General features: G+C 38.7%; 1 protein-coding gene across 4 annotated transcripts in view; it reads right to left on the bottom strand.

Annotated features, from left to right (window-relative positions):
• Senp7 (SUMO specific peptidase 7) overlaps window positions 1–19,189 on the bottom strand; it is a 130,764-nt gene that overhangs the window by 50,698 nt on the left and 60,877 nt on the right. The window contains exons 6-7 of one of the 4 annotated variants that reach the window (XM_052740886.1): window positions 13,327–13,524; window positions 1,718–1,909 (exon numbers count right to left, since the gene is read on the bottom strand). The exons of 1 other annotated variant lie outside the window; for it this stretch is intronic. In XM_052740886.1, coding sequence (XP_052596846.1) covers window positions 1,718–1,909; window positions 13,327–13,524 — 390 coding nt within the window. The remainder of the gene's footprint in view (window positions 1–1,717; window positions 1,910–13,326; window positions 13,525–19,189) is intronic. 2 more of the 4 variants (XM_052740887.1, XM_052740888.1) reach the window with 2 other exon arrangements.

Raw genomic sequence — 19,189 nt, 5'->3', positions numbered from 1 at the left:
TATATTTATTTATATCAGTACCAATATATATGTAAAGGTTGGAAATGGCTACAGGATGGGGAGGGACAGAGAAGAGCCTCCGTTTACAGAGCCATCTCTCAAGCCCATCTCGGAAACTCTTATTTGGAGAAGGGACAATTTTTAAAAGAGATTGTCCTGGCTAACTTTAATTGCCAACTTGGAACAATATAGAAGCACATGGAAAGAGTGTCTCAATAAAGAACTGTTTACTCTGGGTTAGCCTGTGGGCATATCTGTAGCAGATGGTCTTCTTAACTGTGTTAACTGCTATGGAAAGATACCATTCCTTAGGCACAAGGTCCTGAGCTATGAAGGGTAAGAACACAAGCAAACGAGCACACAAGAGCACACATGAGCATACATGCACTTATTTTCCCTGGTCTTGACTGTGGACATGGTGTGATAAGCTGCTCTAAGCTCCTGTCACTGTGACTTACCCACAATGATGGACTATAACCTGGAATTGTGAACTAAAAGAAAACCTTTTTCCCCTAAGTAGCTTTTGCCAGGATATTCCGTCACAGCAACAGAAAGGAGTAGAACACAGACTAATTATGTAAGTTAGCTTTGATACTTCATGAATCAGAACACAGATATGAAAAATTCAGAAGTTGATAAGAAATAAAAAGTTTTTAAAAGATACTATTTTTTAGAAATGTTAAGAACTTTGTTATAAGCCTTTAATGGGGGAACCATAAGCATGAGGCTTACTGTGAAAATATAAGCTTGAAGAAGAAAAAATTAGAAGGGACATTAAGACCAGAACAAATATTCACTGGAACAAAAGCTCTGAATCTACAGACTGGAAGCAAAAAATAAGTTTTAATAGTCTATAACAAGTGAACATTTAGAAAAAAATCTACAAGTCAAACTTGGTGGTGCACACAGGAAGCCCAGCACTCAAGAGAAGACAAAGGGTCACAAGTTCAAGTCCTGCTACAGAGCAGAAATTCTCTCTCAAAACAAAAACCTAGTAGAATTCATTAACTGAGCATCATCTAACTTTTTTGACAAAGTATTTCTTAGTTCTAGTCTATGCAAGACCTCCCTCCTAGTGCTTGAAACAAAGCAACTTAAGAGCTATCTATTTTAAGTAGTACAGTAAGCTGCATTTGTTAATATCTATCTTAAGTAGTACAGTAAGCTGCACTTGTTAAATCTATCTTAAGTAGTACAATAAGCTGCACTTATTAATGTAATTCAGCTACTGCAAACCGATTTTGTCAGCAGTGTGTTCATCCATTTGTTCAATAAATATCTACTAAGCACCAAGTGCAAAGGTTCAGTTTTCCTGGTATAAACATTATGAGCAAAGATGGATGCATGGATGCGTGGATGGATATGGATATGGATAGATTCACAGAGAAATGTGCGGACAGATGAATAGAAGGGCAGACAGAAAGAGAAGAGAAGAGAGAAATGGAATTATTTCTATTATACCAGATAAATGGGTATGATACTAAAGCAGGTACCTCAAGTTTCATTCAGTGCCTGTAACCATTTTTCCAAAATACAAGAATGGACTTTTGATTCTGATTATGATCCATGAACTGCTACTTCCAAAGCCATTCTACCCAGTGGGGGAAAGTCACATCAGCCATTAAAGCACATTTGTCTTATATTTACAATACATATCTGGGAGGAAAGATCAAGTACATAAGAATGAATATATATATATTTTTAGCACTAGACATACCTTTCAGATAAAAAGCTCTTGTGATGATTTACATTCTGACAAGACTCTAAGCTGCCATCAGATGATGAAGAAAGTTGCTCTGACTTCAGGTTGGCTGTATCACTCAAACTGGCCTCAGTTATAGATGGGATCTTTAAGTATTTTCTTCCTAACTCCGTTCGCAGGATATCCGTCAATATAACTCTGGGTATCCTGCCACATAGAATGACAAACACTGTACTGTACTAGAGTTTTCAGGGGGTGGGAGAAGAAGAAAAAGAAAAGAAAAGAAAAAATGTATCCCATGAAGTTGAATTTTCAAACATTGTCACTTCAGTGCAAGTAAGCTCTCTCAGAATTGTAACAGTCAGGAAATCAACACACAGATACTCAAAATTTGGGGTAGATAAAAACATTTTGTTTCTAAAAGTACTGTTTCTTACAAATTATGGGGCAGATTATCAGCATGTGACTATAATATCTTTAACCTTACTAACAGATATTATGGCAGTACTTAAATGTTAACCAATTTTTCTCAAAAAAAAAGCTTTTTTCCTTTTCCAGTATTTATTAAAAATACATATCACCACAAACCAATCCATGAAACTGATGTTTTCTTTTAGCAGAAAGATCCTTGAGAGACACTTGTGATCACCAAATGAAGAATGCTACATCCATTAAGAAAGACAACATTCAGATTACATCCGTGGTAATGCTAGATTCCACAAATGAAACAGTACATACACTGATGGTAACGTTTATGTTAACATTATAATAGCATCAGATGAATAAGCTGATCAGTTAAATGTTTAGAAATGTGTATCTTGAAATATTTAAAGTTCTCTAAATTGGTGGACTCCATAGTAGATATACTGTATGTCTTGCATCTTCATAATCAAAAACCAGAGGCAGAATCTCCTTGGTTACTCAGCTTCCATTGTGAGCAAGTGATGTGTTGCTGCACTACAAAGATTTCCTCAAGACTACCTTTGACTCACATGCACAAGGTCTAGGGTTTGACTCCAGCATGGCAGGAGGAGGAGGAACGACAACATTTGACCCTACTGACTTGTTCAAGGCAACTGTTTGCGTTTGCCAGAGAGAGGAGTCTTTTTTAGGTTTTGTTACTGTGTTTTTAAAATATGTATTTAGTTTATTTTACTTGTGTATGGTGGAAAGCCAGAAAAAGCGTGTGAGCTGCCCTGGAACTAGAGTTACAGATGGTTGTAAGGCACCTGGTATAGGTACTGGGTACCAAACCTGGGTCCTCTGCAAGAGCAGCAAACGTTCTTAACCACTAAGCCCTCTTTCTAGCCCCAGCTACTGCTTTTGTTTTATTTTAAACATGTTCTCATTATGTTGTCCAAGCTGGTCCAATTTGAGGATCAATCCATTTGGCATCAGCCTCTCCAGTAGCAGGATACAGAGTACAGGTGTTCGCTACCAAGCCTGATAGTTATCATTTCTCAAAGCACTCTTGTTTCTCCTTTATTGGATGGCCCACGTCCCCTTAACTATTACAAATATGTAGCTAACACGCTTTGCTGATATTTTATGGAAATAAAGGATATATTTTGACAAGGCTTAAGTACTTTTGCTTAAATAAAAATGTCAACTTCACTGAATCTTGTTAAATATTCAGAAGCATTATCTACTTTCAATATGTTAAGACATTGTGTTCCTTTCACTATATTCCAAACCATATAAGATGCGGGACCTTAAAAGAACTTTAGGACTAGTGAGATGGCCTGACAACCTGAGTTCAATCTCTAGATCTCACATCAAGGTGGAAGGAGAGCATCAAGTCCCAAAAGTTGCTCTCTGACCTCCACAGACATGCTGTAGTACGTGCGTGCTCATATTCTCACATATCACACACACACATACACGTTAATAATAACAAATAAAATCAGCCACAGATACTAACTTTAAATTAGCTTTCTACTTTAAACACTGAGCATCCCAATCTCAGAGTGTTGAGTGATGTGCCCAAGTGTTCTAATGAACTCTTCCCTGAAAGCCTGTTGTCTTTGGGCTTTTGCTTCTTCCATTCCATAAAAGTGGGTTATGGATAACTAAGACCTTCTACAGGCAGGTACTTCAGGAAATCCTTGAATATCTATTTCTAGTAGAACCACCATTAAGAAACAGTTCTACGATGATTAAACAATATCTATGATCTAAACCCAAAGCTGACAGTAAGTACAGCTCCCTTAAATTAGGGTTTAAGATGGATAAAAAAGAATGGAAGCGTACTCCAATTTGGAGGAAGTAACACAGAGGTATTTTTCATTATTGTTGCATCATTTAAACCTCTAAGTATCCCATTAGTATTGTCTTCTTCGTACACTTGATTCCAGAAAGGATTATCCTTTGAAGCACTAGATTGAAAAGAAATGCTAGATTTAAAGTGGTGGGAGCAATGAAGAATCAAAAGAAATCTCAAGATTCTCTTGTTCTGATCTCATACTATGCACTGTTCTAAAACAAAAATCAATTATGACTCTCAACACTTTAAGAAAAATATTGATCTGGGTATAGTGGCACATGCCTTTAATTCCAACACTTGGGGAGCAAAGGCAAAGAGATCTCTGGGAGTTCTTGGCTACCCTAGTCTATACAGTGAGACCCTGTCTCAGGGAAAGAAAAAAAGGAAGGAAGGAAGGAAGGGAGGGAGGGAGGGAGGGAGGGAGGGAGGGAGGAACGAAGGAAGGAAGGAAGGAAGGAAGGAAGGAAGGAAGGAAGGAAGGAAGGAAGGAAGGAAGGAAGGAAAAGTTGGAGTAAGATAGAAATACATTTAGGTTATCATCAGATTTTTCCAAGGAAATGTTTTAGTGCACATAGAATTTTATTTGCTTTTGCTGGGCGGTGGTAGCACATGCCTTTAATCCCAGCACTCCAGAGGCAGAGGCAGGCGGATCTCTGAGGTCAAGGCCAACCTGGTCTACAGAGTGAGTTCCAGGGCAGCCAGGGCTACAATACACTAAACTGACAACTCATTTTGAAAATCAACAAGGTGTTTCCCATTATAGAGAAAGTAAATCCAAGATTTGTGGGCACATAGGAGATATATCAAAGAAATGCCAACTATCATTTTGTATCTGTTTAAATATCTGATGGGAGCATAATTTAAAGATGGCTTCAAGTGTTCAGTACCTGAAATAAGCATTTCTTCCCAAAAATAAAGAGACTGTCTACAAAGAATTCTAGTGCTAAACAATGCTGAAAAGGATAAACTGACCTAAAAAAATCAGCAAGGAAAGAATACTGCTCAGAATTTTCTTTTGAATAATAAATGGTTGTCCAATTCTCTTTAGCTTGGTTGGCACAGCTATTCATGTGCCCTGACCGATCCATCTCAGTTGACCAGTCCACCTCTGTGAGGGAGATCGGTGTGGCAGCCTCAGGAGGGACGCTCATGGAGTGCTGAGGAAAAACCAGATCCACCAAATCAACCCTGGCAAACGATGGGGTAACTGAAGTTGTAGCCAGAGGGCCCTCACATCCCATTCTCATATTATTTGTTATGCTAGTAGAGTTTGAAGAAAGAAAAAAATCAAAAAAGGGGGAACTGAAACTTGGAAAGATAAATAAATGTAAACTGGATACGAAAATTAGTCAAATAACAAACTCAGAATTCTTTCCTAGAACAGAAAAACCAAAACTCAAACAAAAATTACTTTAAAAGATTAGACACTAAGCACTAGAAGCTGCATTCCCTGAGGTGCTATAGACCTTGAAGGTCCCCCAAAGCTGTCAAAGGGCTCAAGACACATCCCAACATGTCCCTAACACTTCGCTTTCAACTAGAAAGCACTCTACTACTATGTGAACAAATGCCACAGAACAAAACGAAAAATGAATAGAACACCAAAGGTTAATGAACTACGAAATATGTAGTAAAGCCCAATTCCTATTTTCCTGCAGAGAAAAATATTGAGATTCTGAAGGGTGAAAGGGTGAAGAAAGGAACCATGGCACAGGAATTATGAGCACAGGCTGCGGATGCTCACAGCAGAGGTCAGGAATCTGATTCCACCACCAAGTAACACTTGTTTTAGGAGAGTTACTTACCAAAATTTCTGTTTCTGATCACCTCATCTCTAACATGGGAAGAGTATCTACCTTAGACAGCAAGAATTAAACAAAATAATAGATTTAAAGTAATTAACACAATTACTAGCATGTATATTCAAAGTAAATGGAAACTTAGTTGAATTTCATATTATTGAAGTCTTGGTCAATGTTAATTTTGAACTATTAGACTCTGCAACCTAGAAAAGTAAGTGTAACTTACACCTAGCAATGATTATAGTCATTTCCTCAGCTCTTCAAAATTCATAGCCATTGTCCAATACCATCTATCACCTATGGATAAAATCCACTTTGGATACCTTGAGAAAAAGGAGCTTTGTGTGATGGCCCTAGAGAAATAGCTCTATAGAGTAAACTAAATTCATAGCAGTTGATCTGTCTTTGGGACTACAACTCTATAAATTAGTACTGTCACTATTATCAAGAGCTACCTTGTATTTCAAGAAGCTCTGAAGTTATACAACCTATCTCAATCTGGAATGAAGGAATGAAAGTTGTCATGTCATATACTATATCCAATTTGTTTTCCTGAGTATGTAAGAACTATGAAACAACTATAAGACTGCACTTCAGAATATAAAAAATATACCAAACCACAGCAGAAACGAATACTGAGAAAGAAGTCAGGAGAAAGTGTATTAAGAAAGCTGTGCTTCTATGGCTCCACTGCAGGCATATCCTCATGACTTAGAGTATGGCTTACATAGAGCAAGGTAACTAAGGGTTTCAAATATTTAACAAATGTAGGGAAGCATTGCATATATTAATATGCAATCATTTCAACAGCCATTTTTAATAAAATAAAGTCTACTGAAAAACAATAATTACACCTGCTAATATAGCTGCAATATAAAAAGTTACATGGCTAATCCAATATCATTTTTCTATAATTTACATTAATTTCTATAATATACATTAATAAAAAGTATAGTATGTGGCATTTTTAACAAGGACATCATAAATCCACTCATCTCTCAGATGACATAATTCGAACTACAGCTTCTAAAGCAGCATCTTAAAGTAAGAATTATTAGTTTTTTTTCTATTTTCTTCTTTCAAAACTTTAAATTATATGTGTATGCACATACCACAGTCCAGGTATGTAGATCAGAGGACTATATTCGGGAATTAGTTCCAGTCTTCCACTATGAATTTAGAGACAAAATTCAGCTTGTCAAGCTTGCACACCAAGTGCTTTTACCCAATGGCCATCTCACAGGTCTATAACTTTGGGAGATCCACAGATTTCCTTTCTATCTGTCTGTCTGTCTGTCTATCTGTGTGTGTGTGTGTGTGTGTGTGTGTGTGTGTGTGTGTGTGTGTGTGTGTACGCGCATGTGCACGTGTAGGTAGGTATGTGTATAAGTATATGGTATGTTCGTGTGTAGATGGATACATGTTGGGTAAGAGTGTATGCACATGTGTGCATATGTATGTGTACATGTGGAGGGCAAAGGACAACCACAGTGTTGTTCATCAAGAGCCGTACACAGTATTTTTTGTACAAAACCCCTCACATGGGACCTAGGGCTTGCCAATTAAGCGAGGCTGGCTGACCAGTGAGCCCGAGAGTTCCTATTTCCACCTCCCCAGTGTTGGGACTGCAAACACACACCACTACATCCTGCTTTTTACATGGATGCTGGGATCAAAATCAGGCCTGCATGCTTGCATGACAGACACTTTACCAACTAAGCTATGCCCCTAACCCCAAGATTCACGGATTTCTTTTTCCTTTCACAAAGCTAAATTTTAAGTGAACAAATTAAATTATCACTCAATTAGAATATTACTGGACTAAAGAAACCATAAAGTAACAGTATTTGGAATATGTTGTATTTTTTTTGTTTCAAATGTATAATTTAAGAAAAATAATAAATACACCATTTAGATCAATTCCAAGTATCAGTAACTCTCCTTAAAAGAATATGAATATATAATGTCCTGTACTTCACTAATAATCTCTGCTGCTCATAAATGAAAGCAGGAGCAAGTTCATCCTCTGTGTGTGTCCCACTCAGCTCCTGCCGACCAAGGCTAATAAAAGTCTGGAAATCTTCAACCAGGAAAACAGATGTGAACCACATGTGGAAATAAGCTCTACAGTAAAATGTATTACTGTGTCCTTTAGAAAGAGTCAAACACATCCAAAGAATCATGTTTTAAAACAAGCCCCATTGTTTTTTGTTTTTTATATGTACACTGAACACACTGCTAGTTTGGTATTTCTGTTACTCCTGACTCTTTATTTTCATTATATTATGCAGCTGATTTGAAGCACGTGTTTGCTATTTGTTCCATCAGTCTTACCTGGAAATCAAAAGGTCAAACGGTCCTTATGTAAAAGGCTCTTGGTTCACTGCCCATAGACACCAGAATGAAAGCAAAATTTATAACAAGAAGTCATTTCTGTAATTGAATATGTAATTTTTGTTTATTTAAAAGTTAAACTTTAGGACAAAATTTAAAAGCAAAGGTAATTTTTTTTTATCTTTTTGTTTTTCTGAAATAATATGTCCTAGCAGGGTAAAAGTAAAAAAAAAAAAAAAAAAAAAGGCCTCATGTCAAACTCCAGGCAGACTGAAGGAGACGCAGACCTCCTACTGAAAACAGTGAGTCTCAGAACACATTCATCCAGAGCCGTACCCAAAAGAGTTCTCCAATTTCTTTATTTGAGGCTTGCAATCTCTTTTCCTGGTTGTCATCAAAATTACAGAGTCGAAAATTCATTCTGATGGAGGAAAATATGCATCAATAAAGGTCTGAAGATATATCTCTGTTAAGAAGTAATTGCTTTTTTTTATTCAGCAAATACTTATTATTGAGTATATGCCTAGTACTATACTAGGAGAGAAGAATAAACTGTAATGTAGTTCTCATTCTCACAAAGTTTACTGTCAAGGATACAAAGAAGCTAAAAATCACAATATGAGTACTATGATGAATAATAGGCTATTAAACAGGATGGGGGGGTGGGAGTGGATCAAGTGTAGCTACCTAAGATGGGAGTCAAAGATGAACGAGCTCAATGTTCAGAGCCAGCAGAAATAAGTAAAAATGGAAGAGGAGACTGTTTACAAGATAAAGGATTGAGAACATGTCTGAAACAGCACATGGCATTCAGTGAGATGTAAACAGTTCCCCAGGAAGAACGTAAACGTGGAGGAGCAAACAGACACAGGAGACACAGTCAGAGTGTCAGTCATAAGGTCCTGTGTGCCCAACTACAGCAACTTTACCTTGAAAGTAACAAGTACCACCTGACTTTTAAAATAAAGAGAAGGAATGACTTTATAAGAAAAAGTATATGCACAGGAAGCCCAAACTAGTTACTATCAAAATAATAAAGACACAGTATTATTAGGGCTTTGACTGGAGTGCTGGAAATAAACATGAAACATTACTTCAATATAGATTTAGTTTGAAATCAAAATAGCTAAATAGAGTAAATGATGGGATGTAAGGGATGAAAAAAAGGGGGCAGGGAGTTAAGGGCCATTCCCAAGATCTAATTTACAGAACTGAGTATACGGGTGGGCCATTCACCAGATAGCAAAGGGATACAAACATTAAGAATGAGTTGAGAATAAAGATTATGTTTGTAGTTTGGAGTAAGTCTGAGTTCAGTCGGCCTAGACCTTAGCAAAGAGGACTGGATTAGCTGGATGCCGGGAACTGGATGGGAGGGAAGGAGGAGAGGGGGAGAGCAAACTCCTTATACTACCGCTTCATGAACACGTCATTTAGCTGGTAACAATTCTTGGGAAAAACTATTCTTCAGAAAGAATGGAACACTACACAGTTGTCATAAAGTATGAGGGTGGGGGGACTAACAATTTTGTTGTCATCTGGAGGAAAATCGAAGCTTCCTTCCAGAAGAGTCAGAAATACCATTAAAGTCATTCTTCTAACTAACCCTTTACATATCAGCACTGTTAGAAATTAGTTTTCTTTTTTGTTGTTGTTTTTTTGTTTGTTTTTTGTTTTTTGAGACAGGGTGTCTCTGTGTAGTTTTGGTGCCTGTCTTGGATCTTGCTCTGTAGCCCAGGCTGGCCTCAAACTCACAGAGATCCACCTGGTTCTGCCTCCCAAGTACTGGGACTAAAGGCGTGCGCCACCACTGCCCAGCTGAGATTAGCTTTCTAATACCTCAAAAGATTAATGCTAGTAATCAAAACACTAAGAACAAACTGATTTAAACTTATACAAACTATTTGGTGTTCTGTTTTAAAAAGTTAAATTTCTATCAAATATGATTTATTAGGACAGTCTCAGTAAACATTTTATGATTTTATCCTTTAAAAGAAGTATTCATTTTAAATTTATTATGTTATTGTTTTATGATATGAATGTTTTGCCTGCATGTATGGCTGTGCAACATGTCCATGCCTAGTGTTCACTGAGGCCAGAAGAGGGCAATAGATCCCCTAGAACTGGAGTTACAAACAATTATAACTACATGAGTGCTGAGAATCCAAAGCGGGTCCTCAGAAAGAGTAGCCAGTGCTCTTAACCACTGAACCATCTTTCTAGCCCCAAATGTTCTTTATTTAGCGTGTGTGTGTGTGTGTGTGTGTGTGTGTGTGTGTGTGTGTGTGTGTGTGTAAGAGAGAGACATAGACAGAGACTTACGTTTGGATGTTTTAAGAAAGTAACATTTTTATTTTTCAAAATAACTGCTTAAAGTTAGTTTTATCTGGATTTTAGCTTAAATTTACTGTCATCCAGATTACACACCATAGTGGCAGACAGATCTTTGTGAGTTCAAGGCCAGCCTGGTCTCTATAGAGAGTTCCAGGCAAGCCAGAGTTACAAAGTGAGGACATAATGAGAACCTGTCTCCAAATAGAAAGAAAGAGAAAATTCCAGATTATAGAGCATAATATCAAAGCACTCCCATGGTAAAGGGCAAGTTATTCTGACTCTAAACAATGTACCAACCCTAAAAAAATATTTATTTGTGGTGGCGCACGCCTTTAATCCCAGCACTCGGGAGGCAGAGCCAGGCGGATCTCTGTGAGTTCGAGGCCAGCCTGGGCTACCAAGTGAGTCCCAGGAAAGGCGCAAAGCTACACAGAGAAACCCTGTCTCGAAAAACCAAAAAAAAAAATAAAAATAAAAAAAAAATATTTATTTGAGAGCTAAAACTGTAAATGGAAATATAAAGTATTACATTACATATTAAAAATTCCTAATTCCTACTTTTTAGCACCAAACCCTACATACAATTAAAAAAAAAAATCGGAGGCTGGAGATACAGCTCAGTGATTAAGGGAGCTCGCTGCTCTTGGAGATGACTAGAGTTCAGTCCCCAGCACCCACATGGCGGATCACAGTATCTGTAACTCCAGCTCCAGGACAGTTAACACTTTCTTCAGATGTCTGTGGGCATATGCACATATACACAAATAAAAAATAAATAATTTTTTTCAAAATCACAGAGTTTTGTCTTGTTACTTCTAAAAAATAAACTGAATATTTACTATTTAAACTTTGGAAGTCATATTTTAATATCATTTCTTATACTAAATCAATGTGTGTAAAATATGAGAACCCTCACAAAACCAAAAGTAATGAGGATCCAGATTAAACTATGTTTAAAATATATGCTACAATTTAGAAAACAAAAGAATAAAAAGGGATCGTAGTGGTGGAAGAGCTCTAGAAGAGAAGAGGCAGAACCCAGGTGCTATGAAACGGGGGATGGGGAGTGGGGGCTGTCACGGTGGAAGGGATAGCAACACAGAAAGGGGGTAAGTAACACTGTGGATAGCTGGAAAAGCCATAGGCAATCATGCTGTTTTAGTGTTACTCAAAATTACATATATGTGAGTGTACATGGAGATCTATTCATATATACAGTTATATATATATATATATATAGCAATTACAGAAAGCTATACCACTTGTGGTGATAATGTTCCCCCCAAGAGCCACAGACTAACAAAAGACCCAGTCCCAGGCCTGGGAAACTCCCTTCAAAACTGTTGTTTAGGAGAACCCATGAGACTCCAAAACAAAATAGGCTATTGTCATTGCCCTGGCTGCCTTCCAGAACGTGAAGGTGAGACCCTATGCTGACGACACCAGACGCTTCAGACACAGGACTTGGAGAAATCCAGGTGGATCTGACCTGGAAGCCTCCTCCCTGAAGACTGGTTCTCACAGTATCTGAAGGTGCTATGCAAGCTGCCAAGGGAGAAAAGCAACAGTCCTACCCAGCTGTAAAGCCTGTGAACCATAACAATGACCAGCACTGCAGGAGTTCCCCAAGGATGCAATGGTGGCACTTATTCCTGGGAGTGAACAACAGCCACCTAATTGGACTTAAGACCTACTGAATAAGAGGGAATTCATGCCTGGTACTGTAAACCTAGGCAACCACGGAGGGCTGGTTAAGTCATGGAACCTAGAGGAGAGAATCTACTACTGCCACTTCCCCAAGCTAGTCTAATCTCTACCTGCCTCCTTAATACTTAGTTTTATACACTCACAGAGGAGTGTAGTTTTCATTCCTCGTCAGAGAAGCTTATTTTTGCGGCAGACACAGGCCATTACAGAAAGCCAAAACCGGTCAAAATGCAGAGAACAACTGAGCATGAAGTACCCAGCCCCACCTGATGCATCTACAACACAACCCCAACATCTAAGGCTCAAGGAACACCACAAGTGAAGAAGCAGAAAGGCTGTGAGAGCCAGAGGATCAGACCTTCTGCTGCAGGACAGCATCTTCTCTATGTAGCAGGGAAGCTGCTGCACTTGTGCAGTCTCAACAATATGGCTGCCTAAACTAGACCTGAACGGGGTCCCCATCCCTACATGAAGAGCCATACGTCATTTTAAATGCTAACAGGGGGAGAAATAGTCTTCCTCAGGACCCCCTATTTGGTTATCCAAAATAAAAGTGGTCAGCCTAAAAAACATATCCATACAAGTACACTAAAAGAACTCAGCAAATTTTATTTGTCTATGCATCCATATACGTATACATGTGTGTGTGTGTATATATATATATATATACATATATATACTTGCAATACTAATAATTAAAGGAAAATAAGCCATGAATTTGAGAGGGAGTGCGTAGAACCTGAAAGTGTTTGAAGGGCATAAAAAGAGGAGGGGAAATGATGCAAACACAGTATACATGTAAAATTTTAAAAATAATTTTTAAAGTAAAAGGTAAAAAATAAAGTATGCAAACCAACATGAATATGCACATATATACAAATATGCATACATATTATCTTTTATATCATAAAATTCCTAAAATATAGACATCAATTAATCATAAAGTAAATAAGTTAAATGGAATAAAAAGCCTTTTTCAAACCCTTGTCAATCTCCTTAGTGACGTACAGAACCATCATTTAACTGAAAATCAGGGTGTAAAACTGTAAGGTTTGTTCTGGAGTGAAACAAACCTGTATGTACTGATCTTCAGTATCATTTCCAACAATCTTGTCTTCAAGAATATTGGATTTATACTATTTCACATGTAGTAAATTAAACAAAATCAATACTCAGTAACATACCTTTCAGATAAATTAAGGCTTTGGTGAAGAGGATCTAATTTTTGACATGTCTCTATGCTGTCAACAGATGTCGAAGGCAATGAGTCTGATTGCACCTTGCTGGTATCACATAAATTAGCATCATTTCTAGGTAGGGTCTTTCTGAATTTTCGTCCTAAATCCGTCCATAGAACATTCGTCAACATAACTCTGAGATGCCTGTTATATACACAAATAATTAATACATATGGTTCTAAATGTTGTATAATACATGAATTTATTACAAACTGTAACAAGTTGAGTATCTCCTAGAATTCTGAATTTCATTACTTCACAAAATTTAATTAGTTACAAACATTATAAGTAAAAAACCAAATGTCTAGCAGTTCTCGATGACACATTAAAAAGTAAAGCCTACTTCACTTATATTGGGATTTTCTTTGGAATTACATCAGACAACCTATAATCGTCCTCACAAATATGTACAGCTGTTTGATTCCTAGCAACTCACCTATGCTTTCCCACAGTTGGTGGAAGGTGAATGTGCATCTGCAGATCTCAGCACAGAGGCAACCACTTTCTGAATTACGTGTGCTTGTGCTTTAGCATGCAGTAATTTAGAAAACATATTAAAACTAAGAGGAAATGATACTCTTATTTTATCTTATCTCTAACATGTAGATAAACAGCTGTATTTAATGACAACAACTGTGGGGGTCTCCGCAAACACCAGGACTGGCAGAGAACAATCCTCTTGAGGCAAGAAGGAAATCTGGTTCAGTGCATCTTTGCCAGTGTTGGTTCAGAATTCTAGAGTCTGACCTCAAGCAGTTTATGTTAGCCATATTTAAGCAGAGCACAATTTTGGAAAAGAAGTTTCCTGATGATAATTAGCCCAATCCCACATGTACAACAAAGCTTAAGACAATCTTACAGTGAAACTCTTCACAAAGTACATATGACCTCTTCCATAAAGATCAGTTCTATTGACTCAGAAACACGCTCAAGATAAGGGTTTGGAAGAGTGACTGTGGCAAACAAGTTAGTCTGGGGGATTCAGGTGAGGTGTGGCCCTACAGATAGCAAAAAACCACCAGGTTATAAACTACATCCATTCCCAGTTTTCTGGGTGCGAAACAGGTAAACATCTCCTTCCTTTGAAGAGAAAAGCCTATGTGTTTAACCTTCCTGGTTTCTCCAGTGCTTATCTGTAAATACAGGAAACTCACATCCTCAACAAACAACATCAATAGAAAGCCTGATAAATGCAAGTACTTTCCAATTTTTGCTTCATCTCTCTCTCTCTCTCTCTCTCTCTCTCTCTCTCTCACACACACACACACACACACACACACACACACACACACATCTGACAATATCTAAAAAGTATGTTCAGTCCTCATACCATGGGATAGTTTTTGCAGGGGTATAACAGGCTACCACCCAGACTTTAAACAATATCAAATGAAGAATAGCTAAAGTGTTAATCACAAGTGTTTAATCAGAAGAGTCTATTTGATGTCATAGGAAGCACTTTTAGACACCATTTCATTACTTAACAAATACAATAATATTAGGAAACAGAAAACAAAATGCTCACTTATTTTCACAATAATACAGGGAATTTCCAAAAGAATTTAAAGAATGTCTGTAGCAGCTACTTGGGGAACCTAAAGGGAAGAAGGTCCAAGTCCTAGGAGAACTTCCATGGGAACATGTTAATTAAGAAAAACAACTTAAGGTATGAAGAATACATATTTCTTTAAATCAGTAATAATACGTCAACCAACATTTATGGAACATTTAACAAAGCAACTATGCTGGTAGGAATCAGAGGCACATCAGCAAACATGAAATGGTTCTCGCTCAAGAGAGACAGGAAGGAGAACCGATACTGTCGTTCCTTCTGAACCATGTCAGGAAGGGTTTTGCTATGAAGATGACTGTTACAAGTCTGGACATTAACACCCCACCCAGGCTGTTCTGCAGGGCTGTAGGACCTGCTGGTGCAGGCGGGTAACTAGGAGTCGGCTGTAAAGGTCATAGCCCAGCCTTGCTTTTCATCCCTGCTTTTCATCCCTGCTGCTCTTTGCTTCCTGCTCTTTGCTTCCGGATTCAGCAGCTCTGTGAGCACCCTGGCAGCTGCCATGCAGCTGTTCCCTCGTTCCTGTCCCACCAAGATGGACTAAACCCTGAAACCAGAAGCTGAAAATGAACCTTTCCTGCCTAAGCTGTTAACAACCTTTATGCTTAAATGTTAAAGAATGCTAGGCACTCTACCAAAGAAAATGGACAGAAACTGAAAAAAAAAAAATTAAGGAAACAGAAATGTTCTGATATGAGCAATACCTACTCAAGGAAATAAAAACGTTTTTTAATTAATTTATTTATTTTACATTCCAGCCGCAGTTTGCCCTCCATCTTCTCCCAGTCCCTCCCCAAAACCCTCTCTCTGTTCCCACCCCCAATCTACTCCTCCGTTTCTGTTTAGGAAAGGGCAGGTCTCCCATGAGTATCAACAAAACGCGGCATATCAAGTTGCAGGAAGACTAAGCATTCTCCTATGTATTAAGGCTGGGCAAGGCGACCCAGTATGAGAAGTTGAGTCCCAAAAGCCAGTAAAAGAGTCAGAGTCAGCCCCTGTTCCCACTGTTAGGAGTCCCACAAGAGGACCAAGCTACACAACTGTCACCTATATGCAGAGTACCTAGGTCAGTCCCATGCAGGCTCCCTGGTTGTCAGTTCAGTCTCTGTGAGCCCCCATGAGCCCAGGTTAGTTGATTCTGTGAGTTTTCTTGTGGTATCCTTGACTCCTCTGGCTCCTATAATTCTTTCTTCCCCTCTTCTGCAGGATTCCCTGAGTGATGCCTAATGTTTGGCTGTGGATCTGCATCTGTTTCCATCAGTTGCTGGATGACGCCTCTCTGATGACAGAAATTAAATTATTTATCCAAATGTCTAGAGTGAAATGAACTATGACCAAGATAACATTGTGCAATTAGTATATGGTGGACTATATGAAGGAGTTGAGATTTAATTTTTTATCTGTATTTTATGTGCATTGGTGTTTTGTCCACATGTATGTCTGTATGAGGGTGTCGGATCCCCGGAACAAGAGTTACAGACAGTTGTGAAATGCCATGTGGGTGCTGGGAATTGAACCCAGATCCTATGGAAGAACAGTCAGTGCTCTTACCCATTGAGCCATCTCTCCAGCTCCAGAAGTGGAGATTTTATTCAACAAGAACTCTGTAAGGAACAGAGCTAAAAGCCTCATGTTATATTTTGGCAAAGAATCTGCTGCATTTGTCTATGTCCTGAAACCTTCAGTAGGGATGAATTTTAAAGTAATGTATTAATTCTATTTGGCAGCAAAAATTTCAAGACAAGCCAGCATGAGGGCTGTGGCATGATTACTACTGATTGTTCATGGTTAGGTCTACACTGAATAAGAGCAACAGACAGAGCAGGAAGATATGGAAAATGTGTTGTTGGTGGGAAAAGGAATGCATATGAAGTTACAGACAAGGCTGCTGAGAAAACAGCTGTACAGTTGTTAAAAACAAAACAAACAAAAACCTAGCATTCTGCATAGGAAAGGTACCAGGAAGGCAAGACCCACCTATGGAAAACTCTAGTGAAATGCAAATTCATTTTAAAGAAGGGAGCCTAAACTGAAAATGCCACTGAAGGAATTGCTTGCTCAAAAACAGCTGCCATGGGAAGTATACATAAACCCAAGCCATGTATCAACACACAAAGGCTAATTGAACTGTGATCCAAGGCTCCATCTCAAACTGGCAGCACTGTCCACTTAGACTGGTTTTGCAGGCATGAAAGATTGTAAGACTTCCAGGCAGGGGTGGAATCCCTGCAAGGAGAACCTGAGAAGTCACTGCATAAAGTTGGAAGGTGAAGCCTAAGTTGTAATGGAGACCCTAGGATGTTGGAGATAACACAACATGGAACACCTACTAAGGAAAGCTGAAGACACAGAAAACAGCCAGTTCAAGACAGAGGCTCTGCGTGCTGCAGGAAGCAGATCTGGAGTGTGGGTCTGCCCAAACCCTTTGATGCTGAGATGAATCCAATAGGAACCGATGATGCCAGACACAGAACTGCAACATTTGGCATCTACCTTGCTAGATTTCACATTTGCTTTGATCTGATCTTTCCTAGCTATGACCCCTTTCCTCCTTAATGGGATGAGAATGTTTACTCTGTGCCATTATCTACTGAAAAAATGTAATGTGGTTATGACTTTAGGGGCTCACATTTAAATTACTTTAGGCTCAGAAGAAACTTTGGACCTTAGGATGAAGTTGGAACAGCTGAAGATTATGGGGATATTTATGCATTTCACATTATTAGATGAAAATGAGACTTTACAAGTCAAGAATGGAATAATATGATTTATAGTGATATGCCTTTGATTTATTTTTTTGTTTATGAGTGTTTTGCTCATATGTATGTCAGAAGAGAGTATCAGATATCCTGAACTGACTTACAGGTAGTTATGAGCTACCGTGTAGGTGCTGGGAATCAAATCTAGGTCCTCTGCAAAAACAAGTGCCTTAAGTGATGAGCCATCTCTCCAGCCCTTATAGTGATGTGTCTGAATGTCAAGTTGACAAGACACAGAGCTGAAATGGTTAAATGTTCCTGTCAACTGGGTTTCATATCACTATGGAAACAGAGTTCTGGGTTTCACTGAGAAGGGACGATCTACCCTGACTATGGGTGGCACCGTGCCATAGACAGGAATCCATGAAAGAATAAAAAGGAGAAATCAAGTTGAAGATCTCATTGTTTCTTGGTGCTTCCTGACCAAAGATTCATTTTGATAACATTCCTGCTGCCTAGCCTTCCCTGCCATACTAGACTTTGTGGTGGTTTGAAGGATATTAGCTCCCACAGGCACATATGTTTGCTTAGTCCCCAGTGGAACTGCTTGGAAGGATTGGAAAGTGTGTCCTTGTTGGAGGAGGTGTGTCGCTGAGGACAGCCTTTGAGGTTTCAAAGCCCGTGCCATGTCCAGTGCCTGCTCCCAGCCCTCTCTCTGCCTGCTGCCTGAGGATCAGGATGTAAAGCTCTCAGCTACTTCTCCAGGACCATGCCTGTCTGCTTGCCGCCATGCTTCCTGCCATGGTAATGGACTAAGCCTCTGAAACTGTAAGTAAGCTCCAATAATTGCTTCCTAAAGAGCTGCCTTGGTCATGGTGTCTCTCTACAGCAACAGGACAGTGACTAAGACACGTTCTTAAATCATGAGCCAAAAGAAATTCTTCCTTCCTCAAGGTGCTTCTTATCAAGAACTTAAGAGTAATAAATATAATCTTAAAATTCACATGGAAGGAAAAAACTGAATAGCTAGAGAAAGCCTGAGTAAAAAGAACAAAACTTGAGTATCACAATGCCTGATTTCAAGATATACAAAATGTACAGAGCCACAGTGACTGAAATACCACAGGTATTGATGTAAAAACAGACAGCTTAATGAAAGAGAGTATAGAGTCTACAAGTAAACTAATCCATTAAGACTGATTCTTAACAAAGGCACTAAAAACTAACATTAGAGAAAGAACATTATCTTCAATAAACTGTCCTGGCAAAACTGGGTATATAAATGTAGGAGATTTCAATTTGACCTCAATTTCCCACAGCATACAAACAAAATGAACCTTAAGTGGATTAAAGACAGCCAGGTGGTTGTGGCACACGTCTTTAATGCCAGCACTTGGGAGGCAGAGGCAGACAGATCTCTAAGTTCGAGGCCAGTCTGGTCTACAGAATGAGTTCCAGGATAGCCAAAGCTTCACAGGGAAACCCTGTCTCGGGGGGTGGGGGGCGGATAAAAGACCTAACTGTAAAGCCTCAAGCAGGT

The sequence above is a fragment of the Peromyscus californicus genome, unplaced genomic scaffold, assembly GCF_007827085.1.
Source record: "Peromyscus californicus insignis strain IS unplaced genomic scaffold, ASM782708v3 Scaffold_16__1_contigs__length_79575227, whole genome shotgun sequence".
Classification (NCBI taxonomy): Eukaryota; Metazoa; Chordata; class Mammalia; order Rodentia; family Cricetidae; genus Peromyscus; species Peromyscus californicus.
The sequence above is the reverse complement of the archived record's forward strand: the minus strand, read 5'-3'. Positions and strand labels throughout refer to the sequence as shown.